Source organism: Macaca nemestrina, chromosome 1, assembly GCF_043159975.1.
Source record: "Macaca nemestrina isolate mMacNem1 chromosome 1, mMacNem.hap1, whole genome shotgun sequence".
Classification (NCBI taxonomy): Eukaryota; Metazoa; Chordata; class Mammalia; order Primates; family Cercopithecidae; genus Macaca; species Macaca nemestrina.
The window spans coordinates 183,825,824-183,847,260 of NC_092125.1; the positions used below are offsets into that span (position 1 = coordinate 183,825,824).

Genomic DNA, 21,437 nt, shown 5'->3' on the forward strand with positions numbered 1-21,437 from the left:
GGCTTGAATTTCTCCTCAGAAAGTGGGATTTTTTTTTTGGAAGCAGCTTTACATTTTGAGTCTTCCCATGCAAAGCCTTTAAATATCATTGCATATAAAGACTAACTGCAAAATAATGCAAGGATAATTAAAAGCCTGTTTATAGTACACTGATACTTTGTCATGTGGAATTCCAATCTGTGACTGACTGCCAGGTACCCTGATCAAACAATGTACACACAAATCAGACAGCTTTTTACTGAGACAGTCAGTATCCATAGTGATTCCATAATGATGCCTGTCTCATTTCTGGAACACTCTGCCATATTGTCATTTGGGAATATCAGAGTCAACCTGCACCATTCATAAGCACTTCCCTCTGAAAAATGTAGTGTACAATAATGGCAAATTCTGACTTCATTTGGTTCTTGTATATGAAAGGCATTTTTTGGGTTTCTCACCAACTTGAACATCTCTGGTTTAGAATACAGTGAATCCTTGGACAAAAGCTTTCCCTGGAATCCCAGCATTTTGGGAGGCCGAGATGGGCGGATCACGAGGTCAGGAGATCGAGACCATCCTGGCTAACCCGGTGAAACCCCTTCTCTACTAAAAAATACAAAAAACTAGCCGGGCGAGGCGGCGAGCGCCTGTAGTCCCAGCTACTCGGGAGGCTGAGGCAGGAGAATGGTGTGAAGCCAGGAGGCGGAGCTTGCAGTGAGCTGAGATCCGGCCACTGCACTCCAGCCTGGGCGACAGAGTGAGACTCCGTCTCAAAAAAAAAAAAAAAAATAGCTTTCCCTGGATCCACTACATTTGTTCGATTTATTTTTTGTAGGTTCTATAATGTAACACTAATGGGCATTCAAGGCTAAAGGTCCTGAATGTTGATTATCTCCACGTTTCCCTACTGTTTGGCTGCAGGGATGGATGACCTAGAGCTTGGTGGTTCCATGGTAATTTCCCATCAGTATAAACTCTCTGAGGGTGTCTGAGAGGCGTGCCATGTGAAAAGACTTGTGAATGAATATATGTTTCTCATGTATATGATTGGGTGAAATCTAGAAAGGGATGAGCTGTGGCTTAAGGTCTTCCTATGTCCCCAGCACATGTGGTGTGGGTTTATCCAATGTGAGTTCTCTGGTGCTTGGTAATGGAGGTGCTGTGTATAAAGGCCTTTCCACAGTACCTGCATGCATATGGCTTCTCTCCTGTGTGGATCCTTCAGTGCTGAGTGAGGTGGGTGCTCTGCCTAAAGGACTTTCCACAATCGTGACACTCGTAAGGCTTTTCCCCAGTGTGTGTCCTTTTGTGCTGGCTGAGGAAGGAGCTGTGGTTGAAGGATTTCCCACACCTATTACACCTGTAGGGCTTTTTCTTGGTGTGAATCCTCTGGTGTTCGATGAGAAGGGAGATCTGGCTGAAGGCTCTGCCATACTGGTTACATCCATAGGGTTTCTCTCCTGTGTGGATCCTCTGATGCTGAATGAGGGGAGCAAGCCGGCTGAAGGCTCTGCCACACTGGTTGCATTCGTAGGGCTTCTCCCCAGTGTAGTTTCGCTGATGTTTGGTGAGGGATGAGCTGTGGCTGAATGCCTTGCTGCAGTCATTGCATTCGTAGGGCTTCTCCCGTCTGTGGATTCACTGGTGTTGAGTGAGGCGTGTGCTCTGCTGGAAGGCCTTCCCACATTGACTGCACTCAGACAGCTTCTCTCCTGTGTGCATCTGCTTGTGCTGGCTGAGTGAGGAGCTGTGGCTGAAGGTTTTCCCACACTGGTTGCATCTGTAGGGCTTCTCTCCTGTGTGAATCCTCCAATGCTTGGTCAGGAGTGTGCTCTGGCTGAAGGCTTTCCCACACTCACTGCACTTATAGGGCTTTTCTCCTATGTGGGTCCTCCAGTGCTGAATCAGTGGTGTGATCTTGGTGAAGGCTTTTCCACACTCATGGCTCTTGCAGGGCTTCTCCCCTGTGTGGATTTGCTGGTGTTTGGTCAAGGACTAGCTGTGGCTGAAGGCCTTGACATACTCACCACACTGATAGGGTTTCTCCTCATTGTGGATTCACAGGTGCTGGGTGAGGTGGATGCTTTGCTGGAAGGCTTTCACACACTTGCTGCACTTGTAGGGCTTCTGGCCTGTGTGAGTTCACTCGTGTTGGCTAAAGGAGGACCTAAAACTGAAGGGTTTCCCACATTCGCTGCACTCATAGGGCTTCTCACCTGTGTGAGTTATCTGGTGCTGGATCAGCGGGGCAATTTGTTTGAAGGTCCTCCCACACTGAGTGCGTTTATAGGGTTTCCGCCCAGTGTGGATTCTCTGGTGTTTGGTAAGTGCTGAGCCGTTTTGGAAGCCTTTTCTGCATTCGTGACATTCATAAGGTCTCTCTCCTGTGTGCGTACAGTGGTGTTCGATAAGTGCTGAGCTGTGACTAAAGGCCTTTCCGCATTCCTGACATTTGTGGGGTTTCTCTTTTACATAGGTTTTCTGTAGAACATTTAGGTCTGACTTCTCCCTTTTTCCATGTGTTCCCCATGTGTGAGGGCCTCGTCGTTCAGGAGTCATTGTTTGATGTGGGAAATCAGGGCTCAGACTTACGTTTTTCCTAAACCCATTCCTCTGTTACTGCTCCTGAACAGGCATCTTCATAGGCATGAAGGCCGCCAGCACTGCCAGGCTCTCTAGGCTCTCACAATTCCATTCCCAGTGGCTCACAGTGTCCTCACCCCTGCAGTACCACAGACCATCCTACAGAAATCTTTCTACCAAGATGACACTGTTGGATATTTCTTCAGAGATACCTTGCTTTAGAACTGACAGTTTGACTTTGGGTCTAGTTTCCAAGTCTGAAAGAAGCAAAAACTGGAAATGTCCCTTAGTCTCTGTTCCAGGGCAAAAGAGTTTGTGGTGAGATGGGAAGAGGAAGGATTAAAATAATGATTTTGAAAGTTCAAGGTACAAGTGGCTTTGACTATTTAAAAATATAGTTTTGCAAACCAGGAAAGGAAGAGACAGAGGGAGAAACAGAATAAGGAAGAGGAAAGTAAGGAATAAGGAAAGGAAGAGGAAAGAACAGAATAAGGAAAGGAAGGGGAGAGGAAGGAAAAAACAGTTGGCACAAGGACTATGGGTAGAGTCTGTGAGGGGAGCATAGAGGAGGGTGCAGCGGGGATGCCCAGGAGAGAGCATTCAGATGCATGGATGCACTGGACTTGGAAGGAGCAATGTGGGAACCAGGCCCCAGCTACAGTGGCCTCTGTGATGCCAGGTGGCAACAAAGAAAAAGGTGCTGCATGGGTGAAGTCTGCTGACACCCAACTTCTTCCTGGCAGCATATGCTGTTGTGCCACCTCACTCTGGATGTAAAGGAACCTATCTGCTCCCCACAAACAGGAATAGCTGCAACATGCATCACTAGGAGGAAGATAAATGACCCATGGTGTATTAGAGTACTTTGATCTGACTTATTTTGTCTGTTTCACTAACTGGGAACTCCCTGAGGGTAGGGGTTTCTGTCCACCTTGCTCACCACTGTATCTATAACCCATAGCAAGACTTCAATATACATGCTTAATGAATGAACAAATGCACTCCCTCCTCCTGCTTCCTGGCAGGACTCCCTTTTTGCCCTGGGTCGTCTCTGCACAGCCATGACCTGGGTGCATGCTGCCCCTACCCTGACCCCACAGTGGCCTAGAGGTGTGAGGTGGGTACCTTCCCCATATTGTTATGCTTCAGTGAAAAGTTCAATTTAAAAAAAAAGTTAAACCAGGGGTGACTGGCAGAATAGTGGCTTTCCAGGATGCCCACAACCTAACCCCAGAACCTATATGTTTCCAATTATATGGGAGGGAGGAATTAACATTGCTAATCAGCTGACATTAAGAGAGAAATTATACTGGATTTTCTGAGTGGACTTGTGTAATCACAAAGGTCCTTAAATGTGGAAAAGAGGCAGAAGGGTCAGAGTCAGAGTGAATAAGATGTGAGACTTGACAAGCCCTCGCTGACTGTGAAGATGGACAAGGCTATAGCCAAGGAATGTGGGTGCCTCTAGAAGCTGAAAAATGCAAATAGATGGATTCTTAGCCAGGCACAGAGCCTCATGCCTGTAATCTCAACAGCTAAACTGAAAGGCCTTGGAAAGCACAGTTGAAGAAATATGAACGGGGCTTATTGAAACCTGTTTGCATGCCTCTTCAACTGCTCTTTTCAAGTAATCTGAGAAACAGCTTTGAAGGGGACTTCTGATGCACGTAAACCACCCTCTTATGCTTTAGTAGTAAAATAATCACAAGAGGAGACACATCTTGTTATTAAATATGGTTGAGTTTTTTTTAAAATAGCAATTTAAGATACTACTGGAAAGATTATAGTATGTATATATATTAGTGTAAATTCTAAGACATAATTTTTCTACTGATAACCAGAAAATGATAATTTTCAATTAGAATTTACTTTTTACTTACTATTATTGTTGCTTCCCATTTGTAAATAACACTTGAATAATTATATTAACTAGCAAACTAGAATGTTGTCTGTGTTTTTATTCTTCATGCTCCATAAGATAATATTTTGATAATATACTTCAGCATTGAAAAATCTATACAAATTATGGGTTATCATATAGCTTTCAAATTGAGTTGGCATCTGAAGGTTTAGGAATATCTTGTGCAGGTCATTTGACTATTTGCAATTAATTCCATTTTCCACCTTTACTCTGTAGTGTTAGGGACTAAATTCTGAAAATTGCATTTCCCAGCCTTCCTTGTCAACTGACTTCTAGCTATCTCAGCTAAGAGGACCCTCTTGCAGGAGTATATAGGGCAGGAAGAAGGAAGAAGACTAGGTATTTCTTTTTCTTTCTCTTTTGGGTGGCATCTTCAGCAGTGGCTACACCTACATTCATGGTTTTGCCAAACAATTCCTTTCTTGTGATATCATCATTGTTGGATAGCCTGAGCTCTCAGGATATCAATAGCATTTGTCTTTGCCTTCTGTCTATGAGTACAGTAGACACTTCTTACTGTTGTTAATCTCTGTGTTGCCCCACTCTTTCTTACTTTTTCCCAGTCTCCCCTGTTTGGCCTTTTGGCTTTCCCACTAGTTGAGCAACTAGTTTCCTATAGTAAATTCCTTTTATTGAACTACCTGGCATGAGCTCTTTCACTGACCCGTTTTTGATTCATTCTTGAATGCTAAGGGCAAGAAACCTTTCTCATTGATTCCCTGGGGTTACTGTAAATGATGGGGTTGGATCCTCACTCACCACCTCCTGCTTCCAATAGCTCAGGGCTATAGTAGTTGGCATGATTTGCTGAACCGTAGGAGAAGCTGTTTTTTTGTTTGTTTTGAGACAGAGTCTCACTCTGTCACCCAGGCTGCAGTGCAGTGTCGCTCAGGCTGGAGTGCAGTGGCGTGATCTCAGCTCGCTGCAAGCTCTGCCTCTCGGGTTCATGCCATTCTCCTGTCTCTGCCTCCCGAGTAGCTGGGATTACAGGTGCCTTCCACCACACTCAGCTAATTTTTTGTATTTTTAGTAGAGACGGGATTTCACTGTGTTAGCCAGGATGGTCCAATCTCCTGACCTTGTGATCCACCTACCTTGGCCTCCCAAAGTGCTAGGATTACAGGTGTGAGCCACTGCGCCTGGCCAGGAGAAGCTCTGTTTTAATGGTCATAGTTGACACTAGTGGCTCAATGTGTTGCCAACCTTGCAATTTCCTTACCTAGGTCATGCTTAATTATTTCATACCACCTTGGTGAATCATGTTCGTGACCAGTTTTTAACATTTTAAAATGGAGTTTATGTATACAGACTTAAGGGCTACACAGATTTTGGAAGGAGGATTCTGATCCCCTCACAGTATAAACAAAGCCACCACAAGTTCGAACTGGTCGGGCCAATCGCAGCTCAGCAAAGCAGCTACAGCCAGACTGCATCTCTAGAATCCTCCTTTCTGGGCAGGGCATCTCTGAAAGAAAGGCAGAAGTCCCAGTTAGGGGCTTATAGATAAAACTCCCATCTCTCTTGGACAGAGCACCTGGGGGAAGGGGCGGCTGTGGGCGCAGCTTCAGCAGACTTAAACGTTCCTGCCTGCAGGTTCTGAAGAGAGCAGTGGATTCACCAGCACAGCACTTGAGCTCTGCTAAGGGGCAGACTGCCTCCTCAAATAAGTTCCTGACCCCTGTGACTCCTGATGGGGAGACACCTCCCATCAGGGGTCAACAGACACCTCATATAGGAGAGCTCCATCTGGCATTTGGCAGGTGCCTCTCTGGGACGAAGCTTCCAGAGGAAAGAGCAAACAGCAATCTTAGCTGTTCTGCAGCCTCCGCTGGTGATACTCAGGCAAACGGGTCTGGAGTGGACCTCCAGCAGACTCCAGCAGACCTACAGCAGAGGGGCCTGACTTAAAAGAAAAACTAACAAACAGAAAGGAATAGCATCAACATAAACAAAAAGGATGTCCACACAACAGCTCCATCCAAAGGTCACCAATGTCGAAGACCAAAGGTAAATAAATACACAAAGATGAGGAAAAACCAGCATAAAAAGGCTAAAAATTCCCAAAACCAGAACACCTCTTCTCCTCCAAAGGATCACAGCTCCTCACCATCAAGGGAACAAAACTAGACAGAGAATGAGTTTGATGAATTGACAGAAGTAGGCTTCAGAAGGTATGTAATAGCAAACTCCTCCGAGCTAAAGGAGCATGTTCTAACCCAATGCAAGGAAGCTAAGAATCTTGCAAAAAGGATAGAGGAATTGCTAAGTAGAATAATTAATTTAGAGAAGAACATAAATGACCTGGTGGAACTGAAAAACACAGGATGAGAACTCTGTGAAGCATACATCAGTGTCAATAGCTGAACAGATCAAGTGGAAGAAGGAATATCAGAGATTGAAGATCAACTTAATGAAATAAAAAAGCATGAAGACAATATTAGAGAAAAAGAATGAAAAGGAATGAACAAAGCCTCCAAGAAGCATGGGGCTATGTGAAAACATCAAACCTATGTTTGATTGGTGTACCTGAAAGTGATGGGGAGAATGGAACCAAGTTGGAAAACACACTTCAGGATATTATCCAGGAGAAATTCCCAACCTAGCAAGACAGGCCAACATTCAAATTAGGAAATACAGAGAACACCACAAAGATATGCCTCAAGAAGAGCAACCCCAAGACACATAATCTTCAGATTTGCCAAGGTTGAAATGAAGGAAAAAATGTTAAGGGCAGCCAGAGAGAAAGGTTGGGTTACCCACAAACGGAAGCCCATCAGACTAACAGTGGATCTCTCTGCAGAAATCCTACAAGCCAGAACCAGAAGAGAGTGGGGACCAATATTCATCATTCTTAAAGAAAAGAATTTTTAACCCAGAATTTCATATCCAGTCAAACTAAGCTTCATAAGTGGAGGAGAAATAAAATCCTCTACAGATAAGCAAATGCTGAGAAATTTTGTCACCACCAGGCCTGCCTTACAAGAGCTCTTGAAGGAAGCACTAAATATGGAAAGGAAAAACTGGTACCAGCTACTGCAAAAACATACCGAATTGTAAAGACAATTGGCACTATGAAGAAACTGCATCAACTAACGAGCAAAATAACCAGGTAGCATCATAATGACAGGATCAACCTCATACATAACAATGTTAACCTTAAGTGTAAATGGGCTAAATGTCTCAATTAAAAGACACAGACTGGAAAGTTGGATAAAGAGTCAAGACCCATCAGTGTGCTGTATTCGGGAGACCCATCTCACCTGCAAAGACACACATAGGCTCAAAATAAAGGGATGGAGGAATATTTACAAGAAACTGGATAGGAAAAAAAAGCAGGGGTTGTAATCCTAGTCTCTGATAAAACAGACTTTAAACCAACAATGATCAAAAAAGACAGAGAAGGGTAATACATAATGGTAAAGGGATCAATGAGATAAGAAGAGCTAACTATCCTAAATATATATGCACCCAATACAGGAGCACTCAGATTCATGAAGCAAGTTCTTAGAGACCTACAAAGAGACGTAGCCTCCCACACAATAATAATGGGAGCCTTTAACACCTCACTGTCAACATTAGACAGATCAACAGACAGAAAATTAACAAGGATATTCAGGACTTGAACTCAACTCTTGACCTAGTGGACCTAATAGACATCAGCAGAACTCTCCACCCCAAATCAACAAAATATACATTCTTCTCATCTCCATATCACACTTGTTATAAAATTGACCACATAATTGAAAGTAAAACATTCCTTAGCAAATGCAAAAGAATGGAAATTATAACAAACATTCTCTCAAACCACAGTGTAATCAAATTAGAACTCAGGATTAAGAAACTCACTAAAAACTGCACAACTACATGGAAACTGAACAACCTGTTCGTGAATGACTGCTGGGTAAACAATGAAATTAAGGCAGAAATAAATAAGTTCTTTGAAAGCAATGAGAACAAAGAGATAATGTACCAGAATCTCCGAGACACAGCTAAAGCAGCGTTTAGAGGGAAATTTATACCACTAAATGCCCACAGAAGAAAGTGGGAAAGATCTAAAATTAACACCTAACATAACAATTAAAAGAACTAGAGAATCAAGAGAAAATGAATTTAAAAGCTAACAGAAGACAAGAAATAACTAAGATCAGAGCAGAACTGAAGGAGATTGAGAAACAAAAAACCCTTCAATGAATCCAGGAACTGGTTTTTTGAAAAGATTAACAGAAAGGATAGATGTCTATCCAGACTAATGAAGAAAAGTGAGAAGAATCAAATAGACACAATAATAAGTGATAAAGGGGATATCACCACTGATCCCACAGAAATACAAACTACCGTCTGAGAATACAATAAACACTTATATGCAAATAAACTAGAAAATCTAGAAGAAATGGATAAATTCCTGGACACATACACCCTCCCAAGACTAAACCAGGAGAGAGTCGAATCCCTGAAGAGACCAATAAGAAGTTCTGAAGTTGAGGCAGTAATTAATAACATACCAACCAAAAAAAGCCTAGGAACAGACAGATTCACAGCCAAATTCTACCAGAGGTACAAAGAGGAGCTGGTACTATTCCTTCTGAAACTATTCCAAACAATAGAAAAAGAAGGACTCATCCCTAACTCATTTTATGAGGCCAAATATTGGCTGATACCAAAACCTGGCAGAGACACAACAAAGAAAATTTCAGGCCAATATCCCTGATGAACATCGATCCGAAAATCCTCAATAAAATCCTAGGAAACTGAATCCAGCAGCACATCAAAAAGCTTATCTGCCACGATCTAGTCGGCTTCATCCCTGGGATGCAAGGCTGGTTCAACATATGCAAATTAATAAATGTAATTCATCACATAAACAGAACCAATGACAACAACCACAATTATCTCAATAGATGCAGAAAAGGCCTTCGATAAAATTCAACACTGCTTCATGCTAAAAACTCTGAGTAAACCAGGTATTGATGGAACGTATATCAAAATAATAAGAGCTATTTATGACAAACCCACAGCCAATATCATACTGAATGGGCAAATGCTGGAAGCATTCGCTTTGAAACCAGTACAAGACAAGGATGCCTTCTCTTACCACTCCTATTCAGCATATTATTGGAAGTTCTGGCCAAGGCAGTTAGGCAAGAGAAAGAAATAACTGGTATTCAAATAGGAAGAGAGGAAGTCTAATTGTATCTATTTGCATGTGACATGATTGTATATTTAGAAAACCCCATCGTGTCAGCCCCAAGTCTCCTTAGTTTGCTGAAGCAACTTCAGCAAAGTCTCAGGATACAAAATCCATGTCCAAAAATCACAAGCATTCCTATACACCAATAATAGAGAGCGAGCCAAATCATAAGTGAACTCCCATTCACAATTGCTACAAAGAGAATAAAATACCTAGGAATACAACTTACAAGGGATATGAAGGACCTGTTCAGGGAGAACTACAAACCACTGCTCAAGGAAATAAGAGAGAACACATGGGAAAACATTCCATGCTTATGGATAGGAGGAATCAGTATTGTGAAAATGGCCATACTGCCCAAAGTAATTTATAGATTCAGTGCTATCCCCATCAAGCTACCATTGACTTTCTTGACAGAATTAGAAAAAACTACTTTAAATTTCATATGGAATCAAAAAAGAGCTCGCATAGCCAAGACAATCCTAAGCAAAAAGAACAAAGCTGGAGGCATCAAGCTACTTGACTTCAAACTATCTGACAAGGCTACAGTAACCAAAACAGCATGGTACTGGTACCAAAACATATATATATAGACCAATGGAACAGAACAGAGGCCTCAGAAATCACACTACACATCTACAACCATCTGATCTTTGACAAACCTGAGAAAAACAAGCAATGGGGAAAGGATTCCACATTTAATAAATGGTGTTGGGAAAACTGGCTAGCCATATGCAGAAAACTGAAACTGGACCCCTTCCTTATACCTTATACAAAAATTGACTCAAGAAGGATTAAAGACTTAAATGTAAGACATAAAACCATACAAACCCTAGAAGAAAATCTAGGCAATACCATTCAGGACATAGACACGGGCAAAGACTTCATGACTAAAACACCAAAAGCAATGGCAACAAAAGCCAAGATTGACAAATGGGATCTATTTAAAGTAAAGAGCTTCTGCACAGCAAAAGAAACTATCATCAGAGTGAACAGGCAACCTACAAAATTGGAAAAAAATTTTGCTTTCTATCCATCTGATAAAGAATCTACAAAGAACTTAAACAAATTTACAAGAAAAAACAAAGAACCCTATCAAGAAGTGGGTGAAGGATATGAATGGACACCTCTTAAAAAGAGACATTTATGCAGCCAACTAATATATGAAAAAAAGCTCATCACCACTGGTCATTAGAGAAATGCAAATCAAAAACATTATGAGATACCATGTCATGCCAGTTAGAATGGTGATCATTAAAAAGTCTGGAGATAACATGCTGGAGAGGACATGGAGAAATAGGAATGCTTTTACACTGTTGGTGGGAGTGTAAATTAGTTCAACCATTGTGGAAGACAGTGTGGTGATTCCTCAAGAATCTAGAACCAGAAATATCACTGAACCCAGTAATCCCACTACTGGGTATATACCCAAAGGATTATAAGTCATTCTGCTGTAAAGACACATGCACACATATGTTTATTGCAACACTGTTCACAATAGCAAAGACTTGGAACTAACCCAAATGCCCATTAATGATAGACTGGATAAAGAAAACGTGGCACATATCCACTGTGGAATACTATGCAGCCATAAAAAGTGATGAATTCATGTCCTTTGCAGGGATGTGGATGAAGCTGGAAACCATCATTCTTAGCACACTGACACAGGAAGAGAAAAGCAAACACTGCATCTTTTCACTCATTAGTGGGAGTTGAACAATGAGAACACATGGACACAGGGAGAGGATTGTAACACACCAGAGCCTGTTGGGGGAGTGGGGGCCTAGGGGAGGGATACCTAGAGAAATACCTAATATACACGATGGGTTGATGGGTACATGAAACCACCATGGCACATGCATAACTGTGTAACAAACCTGCACGTTCTGCACATGTTTTCCAGAACTTAAATAATAATAATAATAATAAACAAGATTTAATTATGTGTGAGATGATTTTGGAAAGATTTCCAGTAAAAATGGAAATGTCACTATATAGCATTACATCTTTATTTTTATAGTCTGATTTGTATCCTTGCCACTCCAGCAAGGTTGTTCTTTGAAGGGTTGCCAGGGGCATACTGATGTAATTTGATAGTTTTGTCTTAGCTTTTGATTCCTGTGCAACCTGACATTTCTAATGATTGCTCTTACTATCTGATACTGTCTTCCCCTGGCAACTGTGATTACAACATCTTCATTCTCTCCCTGTCTCGGACTGATATATCTTGTTTTCCTCCACACATGACCTATAAGGCATTTTCCAAGGTTCAACTTACCTATCTTTAATCTTTATAAATATTGAGTACATATCTAATAACTCATAATCCATCCATCTACCCATCCATCCATCCATAAAGAATTATTATTGTGCTAATTAAATATCCTGAATCCATTAATTTATTTTTCTGTCTGCCTCTCTTATTTAAGCAATTAACATATGTTGCTCTGGCTTCCTTTCACTCAAGTTTCTTCTCCCTCATTATCTATTATTTACATAGTACCCAGAAAGATTCTTTAAAATTCAAATCACATCTCATTCTTTCCCTACTTAATACCTTCATTGGCTTCCCATCAGAGTTAGAATATAATGCTGACTTCTTATCCTGACTACAAAGTGATCAGTGACTACTTGGTCTGACCCTTGACTACTTTTCTGACTTCAGCTCATGACATTCTTACTCTTCCCAATAATGCTGTAGCCATAGTGACTTTCTGCCTGTTCCCAGAGCAGGCCATATTTGTTCTTTAGGCTGTTTGATTCAGCCAATTTTTTTTTTCTAGAATTCTGACCACCCCCTACACCATCTTTACTTTTTGGTATTCAGATTTCAGGTTAAATATTGCTTCCTCAGAGATACCTTCTGTGATGATCCAAAGCAGCTACCCAGTTTCTCTATTATAGCATTTTGTTTTCATATGCTACTTGCTTTTTTGTTTATCTGCCTTTCTTATGATAAAAATAGTTACTTTGACTATTTGCTCTATCTCCAGAGCCTAACGTAGAGTAGGCATTCAATAATTATTTGTTAAATGGGTGAATGCAATTATGTGCAGATACTGAAGGTACAAAGATAATAGTAGTAATGACTTTTTTTTACTGCGTTGGTTATTAGCCTTTCTTAGGTAACAGGCATCTGTTCATAAGAATCTAATGAAAGCTATGAACTCTCTTCCAATAAAAATACAATTATGCCCATATTATAACATTTTGTCTAAACATTAGAAGCTTGTTTGATTTATTGAGTACTTACTCTTTGTTAGACACTTTACTAGTGTCCCCCCTCCTCCTTTAGAAACGATGAAATACAGTTTCATTAAGTATCTCTACATAATTAAGCCCTAGTAAAATGCTTCTCAGAGCTATATGTGGTCAAGAACCAACTTTATTTCTCCCCAGTCTGTCATGGCTCTCTATGTAATCCTACTGTGCATGACTTGTATGATGCTCATGCCATGTGCAATTTGCCACATAAGTTTGCCAACATTTAAATTTATTTACACCCTATTCAACTAGATAAGTACACCAATTATGAGTTTGGATGTCAAATGACTGTAAAAGTATCATACTGTACTTACTTGGGAGCAATGTATAACAAACGAATTTGCAGACCAGCATCAATTTATGGACCAAAATTTGAATAACACTGCCTTGGAAAGTATCATCAGCCTTGAACTCTCTTCAAGGTAGTGATTCTATATTTTAAACTATCTGATTGTGTCCGTAGCTAGATGTGTATTGGTAGTTTAAAATGGACAGCTCCCCAAACCAAACTTCTGTTTTAACTTCAAAACAGAAGAACCCTTTTGACCTTAAAACTTTTTTTAATTTCAAAAATTCTAATAGTTTTCTAGTCATTCTAGAGTCATCTTTTGCTTTTCTTTACCACCCCATCTAATTGCTTATTAAATCTTATTTCTCCATCTTAGTGTTTTTCACTGATTTTTTATTATTACTCTACTTTTTGGATACTTTTTCCTAGTCCCCCAGCTCCCTGAAATTTCAATGCTACTGATATACTGCATATCTCTTTAGGTGCTGTGATCTTTCAGAGGGCAACGAATCATTGTAATAGTCTAAAATATTTTGCTCCAAATGAAAGCACCCCCATTGAGAATTCATACTCTACCTGTATGATCTTTCTCATTTTATTCTACTAACCAATATCAAATCCGTATTTTTTTTTTTTTTTTTTTTTTGAGACGGAGTCTCGCTCTGTCGCCCAGGCTGGAGTGCAGTGGCCGGATCTCAGCTCATGGCAAGCTCCGCCTCCCGGGTTTACACCATTCTCCTGCCTCAGCCTCCCGATCCGTATTGTTTTTAATGTTAATTATGATACTCTCTTTGTTTGGTATGTTCTTTTTCACATTTTTATTGAAATCTATGCTCAAAGTCTGTACCCAAACTTACTTTCTCCTATGATCTCTGCAGCTGTATATGGCTTTTCCTTCTTCCAGTTTACAATTTCAGTTTTACTAATATTTCTTTTGTGGAACATAGCTTTTCACTGTGCCTGCAAGCATAAACTCCTCGAGGGCAGAAACCATGATTTCTTTTCTTTTCTTGCAATGGCTAGCTCTTAACAGGTGCACAAAACATCCATGGATAAATGAATAAATGACAATTGCTTCAACATAAAATCGTGGGTCCTAAAATAATTGGCAAGTTTACACTCACCCTAAAGCCCTTATTATTTCATGGATGAGTAAAAACAATTTTCTATAGTCTTCTCTTCTCCTATTTCTGCCTTCTTTGTCTATACAGGGATAGAGTTATTATATAAGATGATATCATGAAAACCTGATATGGTTCCTTGCTTTGTCATCAACTCATTCTCATATTTAGGTATTAGATATCCTAAAGGAGCTGAGTGTAGATGGATTAACTTGACTCAGTGCCTTCATCTTAGTCTTCGTTTTGTCACTCTGTTCATAATTTACATATCAATCACAGAAGGTTTGTATTTGAAGTGTCCCTTAAATATGGCAGAACATACTTGTTTAAAACAAATGTGTTGCAAGAATGTCTCATAGGGCAGATTTCATTGCCACATTTAGAAGCAAATGCTCATACCCATATGTACTAGTTAATTCCTTCCCAATATGTTCTGCTTGTTTTTTAAAAAAACCTTCCTGTGCACTAAACTTCAATTACAGAGGGTTTTTGTTTTGTATTAATTTTTATAATTTTTCCTGAAGAGTGCTCCAACACAGGAAAAAAACAACTTTTTAAACTTATCAATTTATACAAATATTAAAATTGTTTTAGAATATTATCTAAATTACTTTTCATTTTTAATTTATTAGTATTTAAAGTTATTATATGGAAAATCATGTAGCTAGTGGAATCCTAGCTTTGGAAACAAACAGTTCTGGTTGTGAGTTTTGGTTTTATTATTTACTATCTGGGTGGCCTTGTTTGAGTTATTTAGTATATTCATCAGGGTTCTCCAGAGAAACAGAACCAAAAAGGTTGTGTGTGTGTGTGTGTGTGTGTGTGTGTGTGTAGATTTATTTTAAGGAATTGGCTCACATGTTTATGAAAGGTGGCAAGTCCAGAATCTGCAGAGTGGGCCAGCAGGTTAGAGATCCAGGGAAGAGCCAGTGCTGCAGTTGGTCTGAAGGCCATCTGCTGGCAGAATTTCCTGTTATTCAAGGAGGTCAGTCTTTTGTTCTATTCAACCCCTCAACCGATTGGATGAGGTCTACCCACATTATGGAGGGCAATCTGCTTTAATCAAAATCTGTTAATTTAAATGTTAATCTCATCCAAAAACACCATCACAGAGACATCCGGAGTAAAGATTTGATCACGTATCTTGGCACGGTGACCCAGCTAAATTGACACATACAATTACCCATCACATTTAGCCTTTCTAAACTTCTGTTTTCTCATTTTAAAATATGTGGAATAATGAGCTATCTTGTAGAATGGTTGTGAAAATTACATAAGGTAATGTATCAAATGCCTATTACATAGTAGGCACTTGATACATGTTAACAACATAAATTTTTTTGTCCCCTTCCTCCTCCTTCTTATGTCCTATTCTTCTTCTTCCTGTTTTCATGGAATTAAAATAAGACCCATGATTGTTTAGTGGATGATGCAGAATATTCAAGCATGCTTTAAAATACATCACAGAAGAGGGCATATTATTTAGAAAAACAAAAGAAAATGACAGTTTTTTTTTTATCAGTAAAGAAGATAGAGTCAGTTAGAACCATTCAGTGTTTTGAAAACCATGTATTGAGTTGCTCACCATATTCTATCTGGGTCTTGCTTAGGAAGCTGTAACAGGTTGGGTGACTTATCAGGGTGGTTACTTACTGGCAGAGCAAATAAGAGAGGCTCTATTATGAGTGGAGAAAAAAAATCTACGGAGTAGTATGGAGTGAAAATCAACAGAAACAAACCAAAAAATAGTAATAGCTCAGATTCAGAAGAGGATGAATCAGATAAGAATCTTCAGTGCATCCTCATTGTTTATGAAATGAAGCCCAAGCATCTTATCATAGCATTTAGCACTTTCCATGACTTTACCCACTACCAACCTTTCCAGACATTTTTCTTAGCCCTCTTTGCCTTAGTTTTAGAGTATATTTACACAGTTTTAGTTCTTCACATATGTGGTGTAATTTTATGCTTCCTTGCTTTAGTTTATATGATTATCTTTGTCTTAAAAGCCATTCCTACCTTTCTTTCTCTGGCTTATTTGCATTTATCCTTCAAGATAGCTCAGTTATCTAACCAGGAAGCCTTCTCTGAAGCCCTAGGTCTGTTTAAGTGAATGGTTTCATTGCTTCTGAAACCATAGGTTTGTTTAAGTGAATAGCTTCTATTGCTTCTAAGCTTTTCATTATCAATCATTTCTTTGTTGATGTGCCTTCCCTTGTGATTCAAATGCCATATCTCATTCATTTGACAAACTGTGAGGCTCAAACACAGAGCTTAGCATTGTTAGTAAACATTTATTAACTGTAATGCAGGAATCTTTACCTTGGACAGAGGTTGCTTGTATAACCCAGTTGTCAGCCCAAGAACCATATCCTGTACTTCTCTATATATCTTCATTTTGACTCTCAGTTCCTCTTTTGTTAGGATTCTTAGAGAGCTGCAGCTGTCCACTTTCAGGTGGTGTCTACATATTGTGCAGAACCACCTGAGAACCAGGCCCTAGTCTTCTCTCCCTCTGTCAACTGGTCACAGGGAACTAGCGTTCTTCCTCTGTAGGTACCCTGCAAAGCCATTTATTACTGAGGATTGGCAGGGAGCACCTCTTCCTCCCACCATTCCTGGAAACTTTGACTTCTCTTTCCCAATGTATAGGATGTTTTTCGCTCCCAGTGGAACTCTGCTGTTTCTACTAGCATAATCCTAGCTAAGGTCAGGAAAGGAAGTGTTGGGGGCAACATTTTCTTTTTTATTGCCATGCAAACCTCCCATGAGGTAAGAGAGCTCAGAGAGCCTAGAGAAGAGTGTGTATGGTGTGTGGGTGGGAGGCAGGGGAATAAATGTTCAATGTTGGAAAAAATAGAATGTAGGATATCATTTACTAGCACAGATTAACATCTCAATAAATTATCCTATGAAACAGTTCATTGTTAGTCTGGCATTTTTTTTTTCTTGTACACGGATTGGTATTGCCTAGGAATCAGAAGACCTGACAGTTATCTATGTGGTCTAGGGAAAAATCACCTAACTTCTCTGAATGTGTTGTCTCGCCACTAAAAGGAATAATGAACCCTGTCCTGCTTAGTTGACAGTATTTCTGTTTCACACAATTAATAGAAGATAGCAGAAATGTTCTGTAAGTTGCTAATATACTACCAAATAAAAAGAGTTTTGGTATTGTGAATGCATGGCAAGAGAGAAATGTCTCAGTATGTTTTAAGTCATGGTAGCCAAATTATATTACAATAACAAACACCTTTTTGGAAAAGTCACAAATAATTTCCACTTACATTGCATTGGACAAAATGTGTCATATGGCCACGTCTATTTTCAAGGGGCCAAAAAGTGAAATTCTCCCCTGTGCCCTGGAAGTGAACAGAATAAATATGGCCAGAGAAGTATTGATCATCTATCAATATGCCAGGAAACATTATATACTTTATCTCTAATTCTCCTAAGAATCCCATGAAATTGGCATTATTTTTCTAATATTTCAGATGAGGAAATATTAGAGGCTCAAAGATGAGTAATTGTTAGTAAATGATAGAGCTGGGATTTGACTTTAGTGTGTGTGACTCAAAGGCCTCGACTCTTTCCACTGTGTCACTCATTTCCTTGTCCCTGCAGTTTTGCTAGCCACGGATGACTTGGAATGGAAGATTTAAGTTGAGGTTAATATTATCTATTTGTCAAAAGTAATAATAAATAATAGGAGTGTTACAAGCTTGCAGCTCTTACATCTGGGTCTTGTTCTTTCCATTCTGTATCATGAAAGTAATTGGTGCTGTGTTTTGGGGATTGAATGTTTTATATGTATACCACACACACACCATATACATATACACATATCATATTGGTTCTTTTAATCTATGGAATCCTGAGTAATGTGATTATCCCAGCAGTCTAGGATGCCAAGGCAGGAGGATCACCTGAGCCCAGGAGTTCAAGACTAGTCTGGGAAACATAGGGAGACTCCAACTCTACAAAAATTTTAAAAAACATTGCAAGGCATTATGGCATGCACCTATAATTCCAGCTACTTGGGAGCTGAGGTTGGAAGATTGCTTGAGCCTGGAAGATTGAGGCTGCAGTGGGTCATGATGGTGCCACTGCACTCCAGCCTGAGTGACAGAGCAAGACCAAGACCTCATCTCCAAAAAAAAAAAAAAAAAACCAACATGTGATTATGAAATTCAACAACAAACATGAACTGTTCTTTAAAGGAAAGGCTCATACTCAATTCTTCTTTTAGTCATCATTTTATTGAGGATCCTTAATGGAATCTTTACATTGACATTTACACATTGTCTTATGTGGATATTAAGTAGTTGTTACCACCAGGAAGCTAAGTGACCAAATGTTTAATTTTTTTTTTCTGAAAATGCTTGCTGCTAGTGTGGATCAATGTCATTGCATTTCTAGCAACATTTGGCTTACTTACCTAAAACAACATTTGGCTTACCTTACGTAAAACAAGTTACAAAAAATTAAGAACAGAAAGATTGATTTTTTCTAAGTTTTATAGTTTCTCCTGACAACTTCTCTGCAATCCCAGGCATAGATTAATGAATGGCACATGCACAAAGTGATATCAGCTCACATATATGACATTACTCGGATGTCTCAAATCCGGAAAAAGCATATGAATGATTTATGGAATTGATATTAATCTCTTTCCAGTAAATGCATTACTTTAGTTACATGGGAAATTGATGTTACTACTCTAATGCCAAATTAATTTCTTTCTTGCTGGATCAGCATTACAAATGGGATTAGATGTTAGCCTTTTACATATCTAAACAGGGTAAAATATGGAAAGCAATCTTATAAGTAAAATTTGGATGCCATTGCTGATGGGAAGAATATACACCTTTTCTTTGTTTGTATATTTTCTTCTGTCTCAGATTTGTGTATCCAAAGGTATAGGATCATATTTAAAGTATAGCTTAATATTACTTAGGAATAGAATAACTATAATTTAGTCTCAATATTTAACACAGGATTATAAATAACAGTATTGCGAATGAGAATTATGTGTTATTAAAAAACCCTGAAATCTTAAAGAAGATGACTATTTTTCAAGGAAAATTTTACCCCATAATTCTTAACGACATTAATAAACGACAGTATTTTTAACTTATAGTGCATAAAGGAAACTGGAAACTTATTAGGCAATCTCTTCTTCCATGTATATGCCTGGTCCTGCATGATCTATAGTCTCCTTGTTCCTGAGTACTTTATATTCCATTCCCTGCCCTTCAGGTCAACTTTCTTTTTAAGGTTTTTAGTTTCTGTTTCAAGCTTGCTGAGTGTTCACTTGCTTGCCATAGGGTTGACTGGCCTGTTCAACATACTCTAACAAACTCAGTCTTGTATTTCAATTCCAAATTATTGGAAGGAAAATACAATTTTCTCAGTTTGGGTCTGGTCAACTGTAACCAAAGAGAGTGGTCATTGTGTGTATAGGGCTGCCTCTTCAGGGAGGTGGGTAGGTTACATTCTCTAAGAGGCTGTGAGTGGAGGAGAAGTGATGGACATCTCTAATATAGTTGGGTTTCGTGTTTGCAAAGGTTCCTCCAGTTTGACCAATCTATGATTTTGTGAGCAGCTCCCATCTTAGACCTTTACCTTTCTCATCCTGGCTTCCAGCAGTTAAATCTGCTACTGATGGGTTTTGACTTCCATCCCAGTCTGCCTCATCTCTGAGCCATTCTTGACCAGAGCATAATGTCTATGAGCAGTATCAGAGATGCTGCCAATTAGTCTTGTTATGTAATGTACAAGAGACAAACCCTTGTCACTAGTCTATAAGTTGTTATACTTCCTGCGTTATTTTTATTGGTATTGTCTGTAAAAATGAGTTCTTTCTTGATACCCTCTTTTCTGTGCCAAAGTCTTACTCATCACTCAGCTTAGAATATTAGAATTAGTATCTTTTCAACTGTAGGTTATTGCCTGAACCCTTGCCCTCTAGATATGAATCTGATCTGGGAGGTCTAATTTTCACCATGTCTATACTCATATCTACTTTTCATTTTTACCAATCACTGGATAAAATCCAGATATGAATAGACATATTTCCTTGGACCACTACATGACAAATATGCTTGGTCTACATTATTGTGTATGCCCATTACCTAGATCTTTTGGAAATTTTTCCAGCTTAAATCATGTCTGAGCATCCTGTGCTTTTTGGACACTGTGCTTCAGACTTTCTGGCCATCTTGCTGGGGTCACTCTCGTCGGATCCAGTTCTGAATCCTGAAAGCATACTCTAATTATGATGGTATTATTCTGGTTGTATATGTAAACTGGTACTGGTGAGAGTTAATGGTGGTAATGATAAAAGCTGAGCATGGTGCCTCAGGTAGTCTCAATGACCCAGGAGACTCAGGCAGAAGGACCGCTTGAATCCAGGAGTTTGAGACCAGCCTGGGCAACATAGCAAGACCCCATCTCTTAAAAAATACATAGCCAGGCATGGTGGCTTATGCCTGTAAACCCCAGTGACTTGGGAGGCTGAGGCGGGAGGATTGCTTCAGCCTAGGAGCTTGAGGCTGCAGCGAGTCGTGATCCTGCCATTGCAATACATCCTGGGCAACAGAGTAAGACCTCCCACTAAAAAAAAAAACGATGGTAATGATTGAAATTAGGTGAGTGTTTCCCTACCTAAGAAACAGCTACTTTTCAAAAGATTTGAATAGACATTTCTCAAAAGAAGACATACAAATGGCAAACAGGCATATGAAAAGGTATTCAATATCATTGATCATCAGAGAAATGCAAAGCAAAACTGTAATGAAATATCATCTTACCCTAGTTAAAATGGCTCATATCCAAAAGACAGGCAATAGTAAATGCTGGTGAGAATGTGGAAGAAAGGGACCCCCTCATATATTGTTAATGCAAATGTAAATTAGTACAACAACTATAGAGAACAGTTTGGAGTTAAGTTAATGAAAATAGAGCTACCATATGATCCAGCAACACTGCTAGGTATATACCCCAAAGAGAGGGAATCAGTATATCAAAAGGATATCTGCACTGCCATATTTGTTGCAGCACTGTTCATAATAGCCAAGATTTGGAAGC

General features: G+C 39.6%; 2 protein-coding genes and 1 pseudogene across 19 annotated transcripts in view; 1 reads left to right on the forward strand and 2 right to left on the reverse strand.

Annotated features, from left to right (window-relative positions):
- Positions 1-21,437, forward strand: part of LOC105495012 (BEN domain-containing protein 5) — a 1,475,945-nt gene that overhangs the window by 176,754 nt on the left and 1,277,754 nt on the right. The window lies entirely within an intron of this gene.
- Positions 1,074-2,033, reverse strand: LOC139357127 (zinc finger protein 844-like). The gene is made up of 2 exons (XM_071072852.1): positions 2,010-2,033; positions 1,074-1,778 (listed from the first exon to the last, which is right to left on the reverse strand). The coding sequence occupies exons 1-2, from the start codon at positions 2,031-2,033 to the stop codon at positions 1,074-1,076; spliced, it is 729 nt and encodes a 242-aa protein (XP_070928953.1).
- Positions 2,125-21,437, reverse strand: part of LOC139357128 (zinc finger protein 135-like) — a 52,996-nt pseudogene continuing 33,683 nt past the window's right edge.